The 16195-nt window shown below is 40.4% G+C and overlaps 1 protein-coding gene across 3 annotated transcripts in view; it reads right to left on the bottom strand.

Annotated features, from left to right (window-relative positions):
* Tmem117 (transmembrane protein 117) overlaps positions 1-16195 on the bottom strand; it is a 467221-nt gene that overhangs the window by 365875 nt on the left and 85151 nt on the right. For all 3 annotated transcript variants that reach the window (XM_076911950.1, XM_076911951.1, XM_034517349.2), the window contains exon 3: positions 706-838. In XM_076911950.1, coding sequence (XP_076768065.1) covers positions 706-838 — 133 coding nt within the window. The remainder of the gene's footprint in view (positions 1-705; positions 839-16195) is intronic.

Below are 16195 nucleotides of genomic sequence, written 5' to 3'. Positions count from 1 at the left end.
CCAGTTGGACCAGTCTTTTCAGTGTTCTGCTTTTAAAACTCAGCAAAGCAAAGCTAAAGACACCGTGCTGTAAGTCTGACCTCTGCGCCTTGGTGTGCAATGAAAAACTGGAGAAAGTTGAAAGAAAATCAACCAAGCAGTTATCAGCAAGTCTCCCTTCTGCTGAGATGTGCTGAGTGTGGTGTTCCAGCTGCATTTAATCCAGGGAGTCTGCCTTCAACAGGACCCAGCTTCTCTCTGTCAAAACTGTCAAAAAAGCCTGACTGTTTTATGCTACCACACCAGACATGCATCATGAGTTTAAAAGCAGCCTGGACTACACGCCTAGACCATGTCTCAAAAAACAAACAAACAAAGGCTACCAATATCAACGTATCCAAGACTTTTATTAAGCCACACATGGTAGAGCACTGAATTCTCTCATTATAATAAAATTGTTATCGGCCTTCAAGCTACACACACACACACACACACAACACACAAAGTTTTAAAAAATAAGGAACAAACCTAGGTATTGTAAAATGTCTCCATCTTCCTAAAAAGAAGAAAGGTTCTAAATATCATAAGACAAACACAAATCATCCCTACTTAGGGTGCAGTATCTGTAAGTAACATGTTTATGACAACTGAAAACGCTGGGAGAGACCTGAGAATTTCACACGCACCCCTCAGCGCACAGGGGTTGGGGAACACGCCATCACTCACCCCATGTTCCCGTCCATCAGAAGAACGGTATTATATATGTGAGAAAAGATGAAGAGAAACAGAATCGTGCTGAAGAACATCGTCATCCACGACCCATGGTCTTCGCGGAACATTTTTAACCGGAGCAACTGGCCTGAAATATAAATATTACAAGTCAATGTACATTGACAATTGAAACTCGTATGTCTTTGCTTTACTTTAGCCCCAGGAGTACCTCTGGGATAAACCGTGATACAATGCCTTTCTGCTTTTTATGAAGAAAGAATCATGAACAAAGTTAGTCCAAGATAACCAGTACCCCTCTAGAGAGTGGTATTAATGTGAGAACGGTTACCCAGGGGTCATCCATTGCCCAGGGGTCATCCATTGCCCGGGTTATCTATTATACTGGGACAAGGACATATTAGAACACAACCCTTGCTGGATTTTATTTCACAAATGCACTTTTAGTTCACGCTAAAACTACTTGAGGCTGATTGTGAAAAGCCAAGGAGTCCGTTCCTTTTGCCTCCAGACACTGATCCTAAAACCATGGTGAGCCCAACTTTGAATAAGATAGGATTTCTTAAGGGACTAGACAAAGAAAACAAAGATACAGTCATCAGAGCAAGGGACTCAGCTTTACTCTTAACTCTTAAAGTCTGTACAGCCACCACATGTGTGAGAGGGATCTCATGTGTGTTACAGGGTGCAATGCCACTTTGTTGGAAAATATAATTTCCATTCTCGTCCACGGAATCCCAACTTACAAAGACAAATTATATAAAGAAGAATAGGTTAATGTGCTACATTTTTATGGAAAGGAATATATAGTAGGATAAACACTGAAATAAAAGTTAATAAGTGTCCCAGAAAATGTTTAAATTTATGAATACAAGTATTGTGAGACATGAGTACAATTATATGTGTGTGTGTGTGTGTGTGTGTTTGTGTGTGTATATATATATATATATATATATATATATATATATATTGCCTATAAATAAAACCCAAGAGTAAGAAAATGGTGACAGCGGGCCACCTGGGCCTCTCTAAAGATAAACTTAGGTTGGTGCAGTTATTTCAGTTCCTCAGAAAGCTTGTCATCAATGAGCAGGGAGATGGAACAAAGAGAACCGCAGTGATAGGGTAAGGGCTGGAGACGGCTCTCAGATCACAGAGTGCTCCTACTGAAGGCCTTAGCTTGGTCCATGTGCTCACATCAGGCCAACTTTCTCTCTCTCTCTCTCTCTCTCTCTCTCTCTCTCTCTCTCTCTCTGTCCGTCTGTCTGTCTGTCTGTCTGTCTCTGTTTCTCTTTTATGCATGCACAAATGCACATGGTTAAAATAAAATATATTTTAAACAAAGTAAACCTGAGTTTTTTAAATAAAATGTGTCAATTGAACAAAAAGCACCCCCCCCCCCTTTTCACTACACAAAATAGACAAACATTTCTTCCTGAAACGATCTTACAAGGGACAGGCAAGCAGCTTACAGAGAGAAAGGGACTGTTCCGATCTAAGTTAGGTTGGAGATAGCTCAGCATTTAAGAGCCCTTCCTGCCCTTCCAGAGAACCCAAGTTTGGTTTTCAGCACCCATATCAGGGTGTTCACAACCACAAATAACAGCTGGGGAATCTGATGCCTCTTTCTGGCTTCCACAGAAACCCATGTAAACATGTGCATAAATAAAAAATGTTAAATGTTAAGATTTAACTACAGACTTTCCCCTTGTATTTATTTTGGTTTAAATGGCTTATTAGATGGCACCTGGAAACTAAGAAACATTCTCCTATCCCAAACTTTAGCTAGGGGTGGGAGAGTGGCAGATTAGTTTACACCACTCGACTTCTTGGCTTACATAGGATAAGCAGAGGCCAAATGTTAGAGGGAGCTGAAGAGACAGCTCAGCTGCTGAAGTCTGTGATTGCAAGCGCAGGAGTTGAGATCCATCTCCAGACTCACATTCTAAAAGGCTGGGTGGTGGTGCAGCTAGTCAGATAGAGATGGGTTTACCCCTGTGGCTCACCGGTCAGCCAGCTCGGCTAATCAGCAAGGCCTGGGTCCCAGTGAGAGACCTGTCTCAAAGAAGCAAAGGGACATCTCCTGAGATAGGACATTCAATGTTATCAGATGAGACCCACAGCCGATGCACCCAGGAGGTTGACTCTGGCCTCCACAAGCAGGTAGGAATACTCTGTTGTGCAAGTGCCCATGCACACACACACACACACACACACACACACACACACACACAGTTTTCAAAAGAAAAATGTGAGTAGATAGATAATAAAACACTGCACAAATCTCTATCAGAATAAATTTTTCTAGCGACCACCACTGACAAGATTTTAGAACTTAAAGATCAACTGACTAAGTAATTATTGAAAGCCGGGAGTGTTGAAACCTCTGTATGAGACACTGACAGGACTATTATAGCAAAGAGATACAAAGCAGAGAGTGTTTGGGGGCTTAAAAAAAAGTACATAACATAAATATCTTAAAGCAAATGATAAAAATATGTATTCATTCAGTAAGGAAATATATCTAATATGTTTGACACGCCAGACAAAGCCCTAGTTGTCAGAGACGCAGCAGTGAGCAAGCAAGAGAATGTTGAGGGCAAGTGGCACTGGGCAGCCAGTGAAAACAGGACCTTATTGCACCCCTACACTGCCTTTGAGGTTCTCAGAGCTGCATGTCTCTTCAGCTGCAAACAAAGACCTGTGCAGCTAATGCAGCTGCTGATAATGAACCATGAGGACTTTCAATCAGAATCCCATTAAGACTTATTAAGTGTAAATTTCTTTTTCAATGTTCTTTTTTATATCAAAAATTCACTAACTGGCTGCTTTTTAGAATCAAATCATACTGATGGTGATTTGGGAGTGCGCTGCAAATAAAAACGTGGTGAATTAACCATGCACTGCCTGAAATAGTATAGAGTCAGTAAAAAGGGAAATGTGACAGAACCCATTACATGGTCACCGCCAAGCTCAGTCTGGCAGTCATTCGGGTCAGTAAATGCCTGGGGAACTGGGCTGATTCTCTCAAGACCAGATGAGACCGGATGAGACCGGATGAGATGAGCTGTTATGAAATGAAGGCGCTGCACGGTTTATCAGTTTTGTCCACCCCCAGTCACTCTCTGCATTTCAAAGCAGCACAAGCTCCTCAACAGTAGACGGAATGCCTTCCAATGCTCCGTGATTTCTCAGCTTCTAGAATCATGAAGCAAAATAATTTCCATTCTTTATGAATCACCTGGCTTAGGTATTCTTTTAACAGCAACGGGAAATGTACTAAGGCACTGTGGTGCCTGGCACCAGTATCTCTTAAATAAATGCTGGCCTGAGCAGAGACGGAATAGAGTGAAACCTTATTGCATGAGGCTCTGCTTTCTCCCAAGCAGCCCCCCCTCCCCCACCCCCAGTCCTATGGAGCGTCAGCTGCTCACAACTTCTCCTCTTTCTCGTACCTTCTCACACAGCGGCTACTTGCCCATCTTTGTTGATTTCTACTTAACTTGAAACTCCAATTGTCTTATTAGACTTTTCCCCAATATCCTTATCACCCATACACCCTGCATGTGTTTTCCATTTCCTTTGCAAAACCCAAACTGTAGTTCACAACTATAGTCTGCTGTTACTGATCCTGTTAAAGGGCTGTGGGGAGAACTTTAAGTTGGCAATGACATATGGTATAACCCATGATCTCCAATTCCAGTTGGCATAGCCTGGCACAGCCATATAGTAATGGTGGCTGCCCTGGTCCTTGCCAACTCCTCCCACTATTGTGGGAAGCCATGGCAAGGCCTTACTCTTGGCAAACATTCACCCTTGGCTCTCCTATCTACTGTTGTTCTTTCTTACCTTCCATGATTCACTTGTCAGTTCTTAGAACTTCAAACAAGGCCTCATAGCAACCCACCTTAGTAACCCTTCCTCCTGATCTTTAGATTTAGCCAACATCCTGCTAGATAGATGTTTTTAGAACCCCTGGTAAAGGCGAGGCTTTGTGAGAACAACAGGTATAACTTAGTTAGACCCCACAGCTGCATCTAGCTTCCTCCACCTGCAAAGCCCTCTTTCCTTTCCTGCCCCTCCCCATATCCTGTTATCAGAGTATATAACCTGTGTGAACAATAAAATCATTGCCAGCTTGATCAGACTTCTTGACTTGCTGTGCCTCCTTATTTTCTCACTCATCTCAGTCCTCTCCACAGGGTCTGAGGGTCCCACTTGATTTTTCCAGCTGGCCTGGACACACTATCCTCCTCAACATCTATTTGGATTTTCACCTCAAAGCTCTCAGGGAGCCACTTTACTCTCAGGATATCTTTATCCCAAACCCGGGGAGATATGATGGCCGTTAAACATGATTACTCTCAATTTCGTAACCGCACCTACTCATCCACTCTCTACTCCCAAGGCCATTCCTTTTCCTGCTCTTGTTTCTCAGAGGATGCAAAACTATTCTCAGAAGGGACCCACCTGATGCCTTTGTAAAAGTACGGCTCTTAGGAACTTGCCACGGCTATCTTTTCTTGAACTCAACCTCTCTCTCCCACTGTCCCCATCTTTCTTCCTCTGCCTCAAAAAATCTCTTTGATCCTAAAAACAATGCTTGCTTGTTTTCAAGCCCTTAAACTACATCTATTCTCCTTGTCTTTTTTTTTTTTTTTTTTTTTTTTGGAAACAAAACAAAACACCTCACCCACTCCCTGAAATCTAAGTTGCCATGCAAACACAATACTGAAATTGTCCTGGAAAATGTTCACAGCATCCACCAATGCCAACTCCAGGAAAAAACAAAATACCCTGAGCTTTAATTCGCTACACATCCTGGCCGGCCACGAAGGACAATGCCCTTTTGATGTTGTGCTTTCTTGGCTTCCCTGAAAACAAGCACATTTTGTCCTTTTCTGTTTGTGACTATTCTCAGGGACTATTTTATTTAAGAATCTCTTCTTCTATGTGTCCCATAGATGGTATGCTCCCATGGTCTGTCACCAGGCTTGTCTTCATAACAGTCCATAATTATACCCCATCTCATGAGTCCAGCCTTTGTGTCAGCAAAGACCTTTCTACCTCTGCTTCTGCCCTTACTCCTCCTGGATGAGCCACTGGAAAATCAATCTCAGCACAGGAGAACAAACTCCAGACCCCTAATCCTTGTCCCAATAAACAATCTGTCCATACCTCCAGTCTGGTTCTTGTCATCCTTAGATCCACTTCTGACTTCACTCTTTTGTCATTTTCAAAATTATCCACAGTAGAATTCATTTTTCCCTTGCTCAACAGTCCTATTACTTCACTCTTCCCCAGATTTACTTTTTCATTGGTTCTTGATGAAACAATCCCAACAACCTTCCAACTGGCCTTTCTTACATAAGCCTTTTCTATTTCAAGTACCCTTTCCATGTGGACAGCAGACCTAACTGAAATGTAAGTGTAGTCACATCACCCTTGACTGAAAACCTTCCAGTGATCGTTTCTTCCCCTGCAGTGTAAAAAATCTAAGCTCTCCCCCATGGTCTACAAGGCATCACATGGTTGACCAGCAAGTTTCTTGCTCACCACACCCTATCCCCCACTCTGCTTTTCCTCGCACCAAGCAGGTTTTGGTTTTTTGTGTTTGTGGTGAACACTCTGCCTGGGTATTCTTTCTTTTCCATGGGCTACCAACTCTTATCTTTCCTGTAAGGCTTAAAATTTAGGTCAGCCGTGCTTTCTGGGTCATCTCCCTTGGTTAGTATTTTATATGGAGTAATACACCAAAGGCATTTCTAGATTAGGCTTGCTCAAGGGATGGCAACCTCCTGTCAGTGCAGACAAGACTGAAGGGTCATTTGGCAGATGTATCATAAGGGATTGGATTTTATGATGATTCAGGTCTAGTTTAATTTGGAGACCAGATGATTTGTTTGATCAGTGAGAGATTACATCAACATCTGTCAACTTTGGAGACTGCCAGCCTTTGGAAATAATCACCCTTACCCATTAAAGATTTATTCCTTCTCATGTCCCCTCTGTCACTGCAGACCTCTCTAACACATTAAATGAGCCTAAAGTAATACAGTGATAATTTTCTTTAAAGATGTAGTTAATATTTAACATTTCAATATCAAAAACTTGACTAAACATAAGACTTATTTCACATCACTAGGATAAAGAATCCGAAAGATAGAATTAAATTAGGTAACCACCATTGAGCATTAACTGAAACCCAGTTTTAATCAGATTAAAATGAGTATATGAAATATTTGTTACATGTTTGTGTGAATTTATAGTTTCTAACAAAATATAGTTTCCTTAAAAGTTAACTTAATTGAAAATGACAAAACAAAAATAACTAAAGTAAGAGAGCTAAGAGCCAATGGGAGAGGATCTTCTTATGCAAAAGACCATAGCTCAATCATCAGTAACAGAAAGTAAAACTCACAGCAACAAAGGAAATTATCTAACAAAGACTCTCGAGTCTCATTAGGGAAAAGGGTTCTCTAGTTAGACAGATATGACTTTATATAATAAGTGTAAAATCATAAAACCTGTGTTCTCAAAGAATGCTATTCCACTGGTATTCAGATCAAAGCTTGAGGTTTCTATGCATACAGAGAATTCAAGAGCACCAAGCAGACGGTCAGCACCCCTCATTAGGAATAGAAGCTTATTCATAAAATACAGTTATTCACTTCATTTGACAAAAAGTCGAACTCAGAGAAATGAAACATAATTCCACACAGACTAAAAATATTTTTAGCATGTAAAACTCAAATAAGATTAGAAAAAGAAGGAAAATGACAAAACAGTTAGAAACCTATGAAAATGATAGTGCCCTCCAGATGGGGTGCAGAATGCTGACTTCCGATCTAAACATTAAGAGAAACAGTAAAATATGTATGTCCTAAATGAACACAAATTATCCTCAATAAAAGATAGTCGTACAGTACAAGGTCTTACATTTTATTTAAAGTCCAAGCATTGTGTTTTACCTTTTTTCATTGACCACTTCCATTAAACCTTTGCAATAATCATTCAGCTTTAATAACTTAAATTGCTCTCTGTTGTTCCACAGGAAATGGCTGTCCCCAAAGCAGGTAATGCTGCTAACTCACTATTACTTTTCCTTCATTAAAGACACAACTGTAGTTATCCATTGTAGGAATGGAAAATTCACAGTGCTTCCCAGCAGGCTGTCCACTTAATTGTTCTCATATTACACACACACAACACACACACACACACACACACACACACACATATATATATATATTCTATAATTTTGATAAAATCAATTTTGTCTCTATTTTATAGACATGCTCTATTTGCAATAATAGAAAATAGCAATTCTACACTTAAAAGAAAGGTTTTCTGAAATGTCTGAGGTGCTAAAATTGGCAATGGAATTAGAAATTATAGGCTGCAATTCTTAAAAATTAACACCATCACTGTTTTTTAATTCATACACTTTTATTTTACTAATAGCAATTTTGAGAAACAATGATATTTTTAAATAGGTTTTTGTTTAGTATCCAACATTAATTCGACTAAAAGATAGGTTTCAGGCATGTCCGATCTATTCACAGTGCAACCTAATGTTGTGTGCTGCAAAGTCCACACTTGAGAACTGCACAGTCAAGTTACCAAATATGCATCATGATTCTGCACTAGGATGCTGTCCCCCGGGATGCATGAGCCTGTGAGCAACATGATTCCCACAATTTCAAGGAACCCCAGCCATCCACCAGACCCTGGTCATCAACAGGGTAGAAAGAAATAGAGGTCGGTCCTCCCTGACACATAAGTCATGGAAAGTTAAGATCAGGTCAGAGGCCAGGATTCCGCCACAGCATCCACAGGGCCTCCATTCCTGCTGCAGCACCTCTGAGCTCAGGGCTGTCAGCCTTTGATCAGACTTTGATCTCCAGCCTCGTTCCATCCACAGCGGTCCTCTAACTGTTCCAGACAGATGTTTTACTCTTTGCAAATTAACTGTTCTTGCTGTACATCCTACTCACAGAGTGACAAAGCAGAGATGTTTTGTAACAGACATTCAACTGTAGAAGTATCAACTGTATAGAGTTGGTGATTTATAGATGCTGTCTTCTTTAATCTGCAATAATACCACAGTATAATGGATTTCAACTGCCCTTGTTTAATAAATGAAAACACTGAGATGTAAACGTGCTCCCACATTGACTACACAAAAATTTTAAGGCAACGCCGCAGACTCTTAAAGTCTCTTAAGGTGGTTAAGAAAAAAGAAATCAAATGATTGCTTTACAAACTAAGAGTAAAGACACTTTGATTTGGGCAATTTTTAAGCCCTAGTTAAAGTAAAATGAGAAATTGGGATGCAGCATCATATAGCAATCAGAAACCATAAAAGATGTCTTCACTTTGAGTAAAATTAAAAGTATCCAGTCCCAGAACACAAGTCGGTCATCCTTACTCTATGAAGGCAGAACAAACTGAGTGAGACTCCATGCAGATCTTTAGGATTTAAGAAAACCTATTCTTATGGGATAGCAATCGCCCTTTCTATTTAATCTGGACTCCAAAGTTAAAGAAAAACTAAGAAAAGGGAAGTTTTAAATATCATAAGCTTTGTGTCAGTATAGTATCCTATGGCAGAGTCTTTAACTCTTGCATAATTACTACTGATTGATAACTACGCCTGGGTTTTGTTCTAGAATACATTCAATTGTCTAGAAATAGCTTTCCTTATTTTTTTATGTTTCACTGCACATATTCGCTGTACACAGTCTTGTGTCACAGAGAAACACTTTCATATATTTTCTTTAAGATTTGTAAGCCAGCAAGATCAGAGAAGTTGAGATCAAAAGATGGAAGACGGTACATGGGGATCATCTACTAAAACCTCCAGGGAAGGCTTGGGAGAGTGGGATGACACTCTCAGCCATGGTGGATGGCAGCCTGGAAATCTCTAGTTTAATAAAAAAAAAAAAAAAAAAAAATAGAACAAGAACAAAATTGACAAATAACAACACACACGAGATCTGTAGCAGACAGATGGGCAAACTCTAGGGAGCTCCCCACAGCGTGTTAGCCGAGTTATGAAAGCCCAGGCTTCTCAGTTGCAGATGTTTTAAAAGGGGGGGAAAGAGAGGAAGAGCCAGAGGTTGCAAACAGCAGCAAGAGGAGGAGGAGGAGGAGGAGAGATGCTGGGAAAGCCTCTCCTCTAGACACAGCACGGAAGCAACAACAAGATGCCTTTAGTAAGAGACCTTGCTTACACGGTGCTTGGTGACCTCAGGCTCTCCAGGAACTAAACTATCAGAGATTCTGAGCAAAGATCATGGACAACGTGCTGCATGCTGAGACCTAGGCAGCAGAGTGGACCTAGACTGTGGTAAACTATGGCAGCTTGGAGTCAGACTCACATAGGATTCAATGAGGTGAGAATCTGGTTAACAAAAGAGCCTGCAGAAGATCAAACACACGGGGTGTAAATGGTACCCCCAGCGTCAGGAAACATCTACAGGTGAGTACAGCAGTCAAGATCCAACCATGAAGATGGGACCAGTGTCTGTGAGCTGACTATTCAAAGGACTGCCCAGAAAAAGGGACAACATCTCAGCTGGACTCCTGAAAAACTAGCCATTAGAATGGCCAGCACCTGTGTCCTGATTCTCCATGAAGGACCAGCATCAGTGACCCGACCTCACAAAAGAACATTCTGGAGTGGACAGGCCTCTGGGTCACCGGGTAAGAATGCCAAGAGAGATGAGGCATAACCAGCAAGCAGAAGGAAAAACATCCAGACTACACCTACACCCAGCTCTCTCCCTCAAACTTCCTCCTTGATTTAAGGACAATGTCAACTCATCAGTCCAGTTGTGTCCTGTTCTGTTCTCATCCCCTCCCCCAGCTTGTTTTTCTTTTTCCCTTTCTCTGTTTTTCCCTTTTCTCTATTCTTTTGGTTTTCTATTGGTTTTTTAAACCATTTTCCCAAAGAACTCGGGTGAGCCAGGTCTGTGGGGTCTCTGGATCTCAGCCCCTGAGCTCTGGGACTCTTGAATGATCTCGGTGCATTTCTTACCCCCATCTCTACATTCTACCCTTCACCACATCTGTCTTGCCCCCATCTCTACATTCTACCCTTCACCACATCTGTCTTGCCCACGCCACATCCCTACTGTTTCCTTCTATTTACATTTCCCTCCTTTAATTTTCCAATAGTCCAACGCTGCTCACTGACCTTTGCTTGCCTTTCCACCAACACCCACAGTAACTAGTATCTTAGTGCACACAACATCCCAGTGGATGACCCTTCACTTACAGAATGACTGGAGTTGAGGACAGAGCTTTGACTACTGTGTTCATGGAGGATCTACTACTTCTTGATAGTGACTATTTTACAGACATTATTCTGCTCTCAGAACTAAGTGTGGTGTCCATAACACCGGTCTAGGAGAGAAAAACTCCTAAGAGCTACTACAATGTACTGCCTCATGTAAATGCTTCTTCTGAGAGTGGGGAGGGAGACTAAAAAAACAAGCAAACTTTAGTCAACACCCCAGACATGTTAGACCAAAATGAAGAACCACAAGAGGAATGGAAAGGGAAGATGATGTGTCTCCTCCAAAAGTGACTAGGCCCACAGTAATTGCTTCCAATGAGATGAATTGGATAAAATCCCAAAGAAATCAAAAGATGTAAATTCCAGGATGTTATAGAGAATTAAAGAGACAAGTGGACTTAGGATATGGAAATGGGGTTCAATAAAGAAATAAAATACACTGAGGGGAAACTGAAATAAAATGTTTAACTCATCAAATAAAAGGCTTTGGAGGGTGCTGAGGATTTAGGTCAGTGGTAGAGCCTAGCAAGCACAAATCCCTGAGTTTGATGCTCAGATCATGGAAGTACAGTGAGAAGCCCTATCAACAGAATAGAAGTAGGGGAGGACGGAGCAGCCAGGCATGGAGGCACAGCTGAGGAACTGGGGGTTAGCAATGTCATCTGTGATAAATAAACAAGAAAGTACAAATGGAGCAGAGAAGATCTATGGTCCTGATGAAAAGATCGAGTCTGTGAATCACAGGAATTGAAAAGGTAGATGAATTTCAAGCTATGAGCATTGAAAACATTTTCAATAAAATAATGGCAGAAAGGTTCCCAAATCCAGGGAAAGAAATGCCCAAGTATCAGTCAAGATGTCCATGATAACAAAGTTGAAGGGTACATAATGAAAACGTTGTATGTATATGTAGTAGAGTTTTATCCAGCTGTAGGCAAAAATTGAATTTTAGGTCACTGGATGTAACTAGAAAATATTTTACTGAGTGTGGTAACAGAGGCTCAGAAAGTTAAAAGTTGTTTCTTTCTATTATGTACATCATAGTTTTCAAATGTTTAGATTTGGAAGACCTGAAAGTGACAAAGGGCCTGTAGTGGAAGGTGATAATTAAAAGGGGTGTGAGCCCCAGTGGTGTGAGCCCCAGTGGTGTGAGCCCCAGTGGTGTGGGCCTAGGTAGCAGCACATCCTTTTAATCCCAGCACTCGGGAGGCAGAGACAGGTAGATAGATATCTGTGAGTTGAAGGCCTGCCTGGTCTACAGAGTGAGTTCCAGGACAGCCAGGGCTGTGCAGAGAAACCCTGCCTTGAAAACCAAAAGAAAATGGGGTTGGATGGAATATATGTGCTATGAAAATAGAGAGATGGAATACTGTGGCTGGCCAAGTTTAAACAGGAATGTAATCGGGGGCAGAAAAGCAAATAGGGTACAATGAGAGGGTTAACCAAAACTAGGACCATATGGTGAAGTCAAAGAGAAACCTGCTATTTTATCATTTTTAAAACATAACTTATAAAATAAAGGAAACACCATGCATGGCTGAATAATGTCAATTCTAGAAGCCAAGGATTATTTTTATTTTAATTTCTACTAATTGTTTTTAATAATATGTTTTTACTTTGAAAGACTAATAAATTAGTATTTTCTGACTCTTATTTTATATCAATAAAATTATGGCAAGGTATATGAGTTTTGGCAGTTATTACTGTTGCAATTTGTTTTAGGATTAACCCTCAGATGATGAAGTCATATGACATCTGGTTCTAATCTTAGCTCTACCACCATAGCAAAGGAGTCAGGACTGAGGTGTTAGCCCTTACTATTTTTTAAGCTATTGTTTCATAATTAAAGAAAAATTAGTTTATTTCTGAATTTTTAGCAACTCATTGAATAAAGCATTTGGTCTCTAAAGACCATTTATAACTATTCCATCAGGATTTTTATTGGAAATAAAAATGCAACATTGTTTACCGAGTATAATACAAATATTTATTTCTAACCTGCATCATATTAAGTATGTTACTATTCTCCAAGGCCACTTGGCTTGTAGCATCCAGCCAGACAGATATTCCTTTAAAGGTATCTCTATTATAATTAATAAATATTCATTAATCATATCTTTGTTTCTTGCTGGCCACCAGAATATAGACTATCTGGACCTTGTAACTATATGGCTTCTAGCCTTAAATTCATTTGGAACTCCCCTGGGAAATGTCAATGTAGGAATCAAAAGACCTGGGTACTGATCTCCTAGCCCTGAGATTATCTTTGCTAAGAGGAGGAGAATTGAAAGCCAGGGAAAGGGTCTGGCCAATTGAATCAGCAAGCAAGTTTCATACCAGTCAGGTGATATGATTTCGTAAAAGGTTCCCCTGTGCACAATACCATTATATCTCAGCTTTGGAGACACTAAGTTCATAGTAATTACTATTTTCTTCTCCATTGCTTAATATATTTAGGATGTAAGTACAAGTTCCAGTATCTCCCACTGGGTGAGGGAAACCATACCCATCCTATGTGTGATACATGAGGAGTAATTTGTCTTTCCTATTGTTAAGGAAATAGTTTCAGTGGTCTTGCCTGTACAGCCAGGAACAGAAGCAACAGACTCTGGTCAGTCTTATCTCCCTTTGTGTCCTTATCCTGTAATTCTGCCAGCACGCAGTTTGCTCTATGGGGTCTACATTCCATCTATAGCAAAGGTATATTGTTGAACATAGGGATAGCCTACCACACAAGCAAAATAATCACTCTTATTGAAAAAACATATACAGTAAGTTTAACCCATTTAACCAAATTCAATTATTCATATTTAATTTTTATTTTTAAATTCCATATCAAATCCAACGATGTTCTGTATGTTTGTATATACATATGTACATGTATATACATGTATATTCCCGACTTTTAAAAATTCTCCTAATATAAAACTTGGCAGATACAGTATGTTAGAGTAATAAGGTTTCCATTGCATTCATTACTAAGTTAATTGGAAAAGAATATAGAGCAATTTACAGGACATTTTTAATCTACTTAAAATTTATTTTTATAAAATTAATCTATTACATACACTAGACTTCAGGGATGGAGCAAATAGGGGACCGTATCAGGAAGTGTAGAGTTTAAAAGCTGGATTGGCTGGTAGTTTCTCTATTTGGATGCTGCATTGGATATACTCAGGTACTTGTTTCACAATAACATGAGCAGTTATAGGCAGCACACTCATGCTTTCCCAAGCAGCAAATGAATCGAACCCACCAATACTATGACCTGCAGGTAATAAGGCATCATAGGCTCTCTGCAGAATTACTTTAAAGGCTCCCCAGATGGCTCAGGGGGTGAGCTGAGGACACGTGTGACTATCCATCACTGACAATCCTCTCTCAGTTCTCCACGGAGTGAGACCAGGCATGCCTCAGACTGGAAAGTAGACAGGCTGTTCTACAAGCACCCGGGTTCCCATATCTTATTTTATAATAATTTCAAAACAGTTATTTCTCTTTCTTAAGTTCAGGGTCTTCCTGTGGTGTATATTGATCTTCTTGGACACTGTTGTCAGCAGCCTTCTTAGTCTGCTGGGATGGATCCCATCTCTTTCAGTTCCTGACCTGCAATACCTGAACTGGTATATATGTTCACACACCAGAAGGATCATTTCTAGGTTGGTTCCAATTTGTTCTTTTTCCAGTTGTTATCAGTATTTATCCCACGGCTGAAAAGGACAGCCTGGAAATGTGACTAGATGAGTCTGGACAGGAAGGCTTTAAACCCAACCTCATAGACTAGGTTTCCCACAGCAGTTTCCGGGCTTCAGCAGGTCCCTAGTGCTGTGCTTGCCCTTGTGTATGTCCTATGTCCTTGTCCAAGGACACCAGGAAGGTTCATCTCCTTCAGATCAACTGCTTAAAAGGTGCCAAGGGAGTAATCACTCTCAATGCTCAGGGAGTCTGGCACCCTAGTGATAAGGTGGGGGGTATATATGTGTGTATATCTAGATATAATGTATGTATTATGTATGTATGTATGTATGCATGCATGCATGCATGGATGTATATGTAAATTGTCAAAGAATTAATTGAAACATTCTGTGCCAATCATGGAGATAGTAAAAGTGATCTTAAAATAAAATAATACTAAAAGTGTCACATTTTTTATTTTGTTATACTTCAGAACAGTACAAAAGCAGCATGGCGCTATACAAAACAGACACATAGACCAATGGAATTGAGAAGTCACATATAAATCCACATAGCTGCAGCTACCTGACTTTTTACAAGGATGCCACAAATGTACACTGAAAAAATGACAGCATCTTCAACAAAAGGAGCTGGGGGAATTGGTATCTATGCTGGGAAACCAGTATCTACATGGAGAAGAATAAATTCCTTGATTCCTTTTCTTGCCTCAGACAAGAGTCCAACTGGATCCAATACCTTCTTAACATGTTCTGTAAAACTCTCAAACCAGCAGAAGACATGTCAAGACCTCAGCAAAGACTACAAATCAGTCACAATTCACTTAGAAAATAATGCCACCAACTGATGAGTGGGACCTCAGAAAACTGAACAGCTCTTACATAGCAAAGGAATACTTCACCAAGTGAAGAGACGACCTAGAGAAGGAGGAGATCGTCAGTGCTCTGAGGCCATGCTTGTCTGTAGTTATATATGCTTATCTATAGTTGCTGTGGCTTGACAGTCAGCAGCATAGTTTCATTATGGCTTGAGGGTAGAAAAGTCCACCATGCAGTTACCACACTTTGTTCATCCTTCCGTTCCACCTCTTTTGTCTAACAAGAGAAAATCCGCATATCTGAGAGAACAGTATCAAGAATACATAAAGAACTCAAACGACAAGAAATCAAACCACCCAATCAATGAAGGTACAAATGATTAGACACTTCTCAAAAAAAATGAAATTCAAATGGCCAAGTACACACAAATATTAAACCTCACTAACCACCAGAGAAACACAAAATAAAAATACAGTAAGTTTCCCTTTTGCTCCAGTCAAAATGGCAATCCTTAAATCACTAGCAACAGATCTTGGTGAGAATGTGGGAAAAGGGACCACAGAGAGACTGCTGGGCCCCTTAAAAACTGAAAATTGAAGTATCACATGATCCAGTGTACTGGCTGGTTCTGTGTGTCAACTTGACACAAGCTGGAGTTATCACAGAGAAAGGA

Source organism: Arvicanthis niloticus, chromosome 13 (assembly GCF_011762505.2).
Source record: "Arvicanthis niloticus isolate mArvNil1 chromosome 13, mArvNil1.pat.X, whole genome shotgun sequence".
Taxonomy (NCBI): domain Eukaryota; kingdom Metazoa; phylum Chordata; class Mammalia; order Rodentia; family Muridae; genus Arvicanthis; species Arvicanthis niloticus.
Note: the sequence above shows the minus strand (reverse complement) of the source record. Positions and strands in the feature narration are given on the sequence as shown.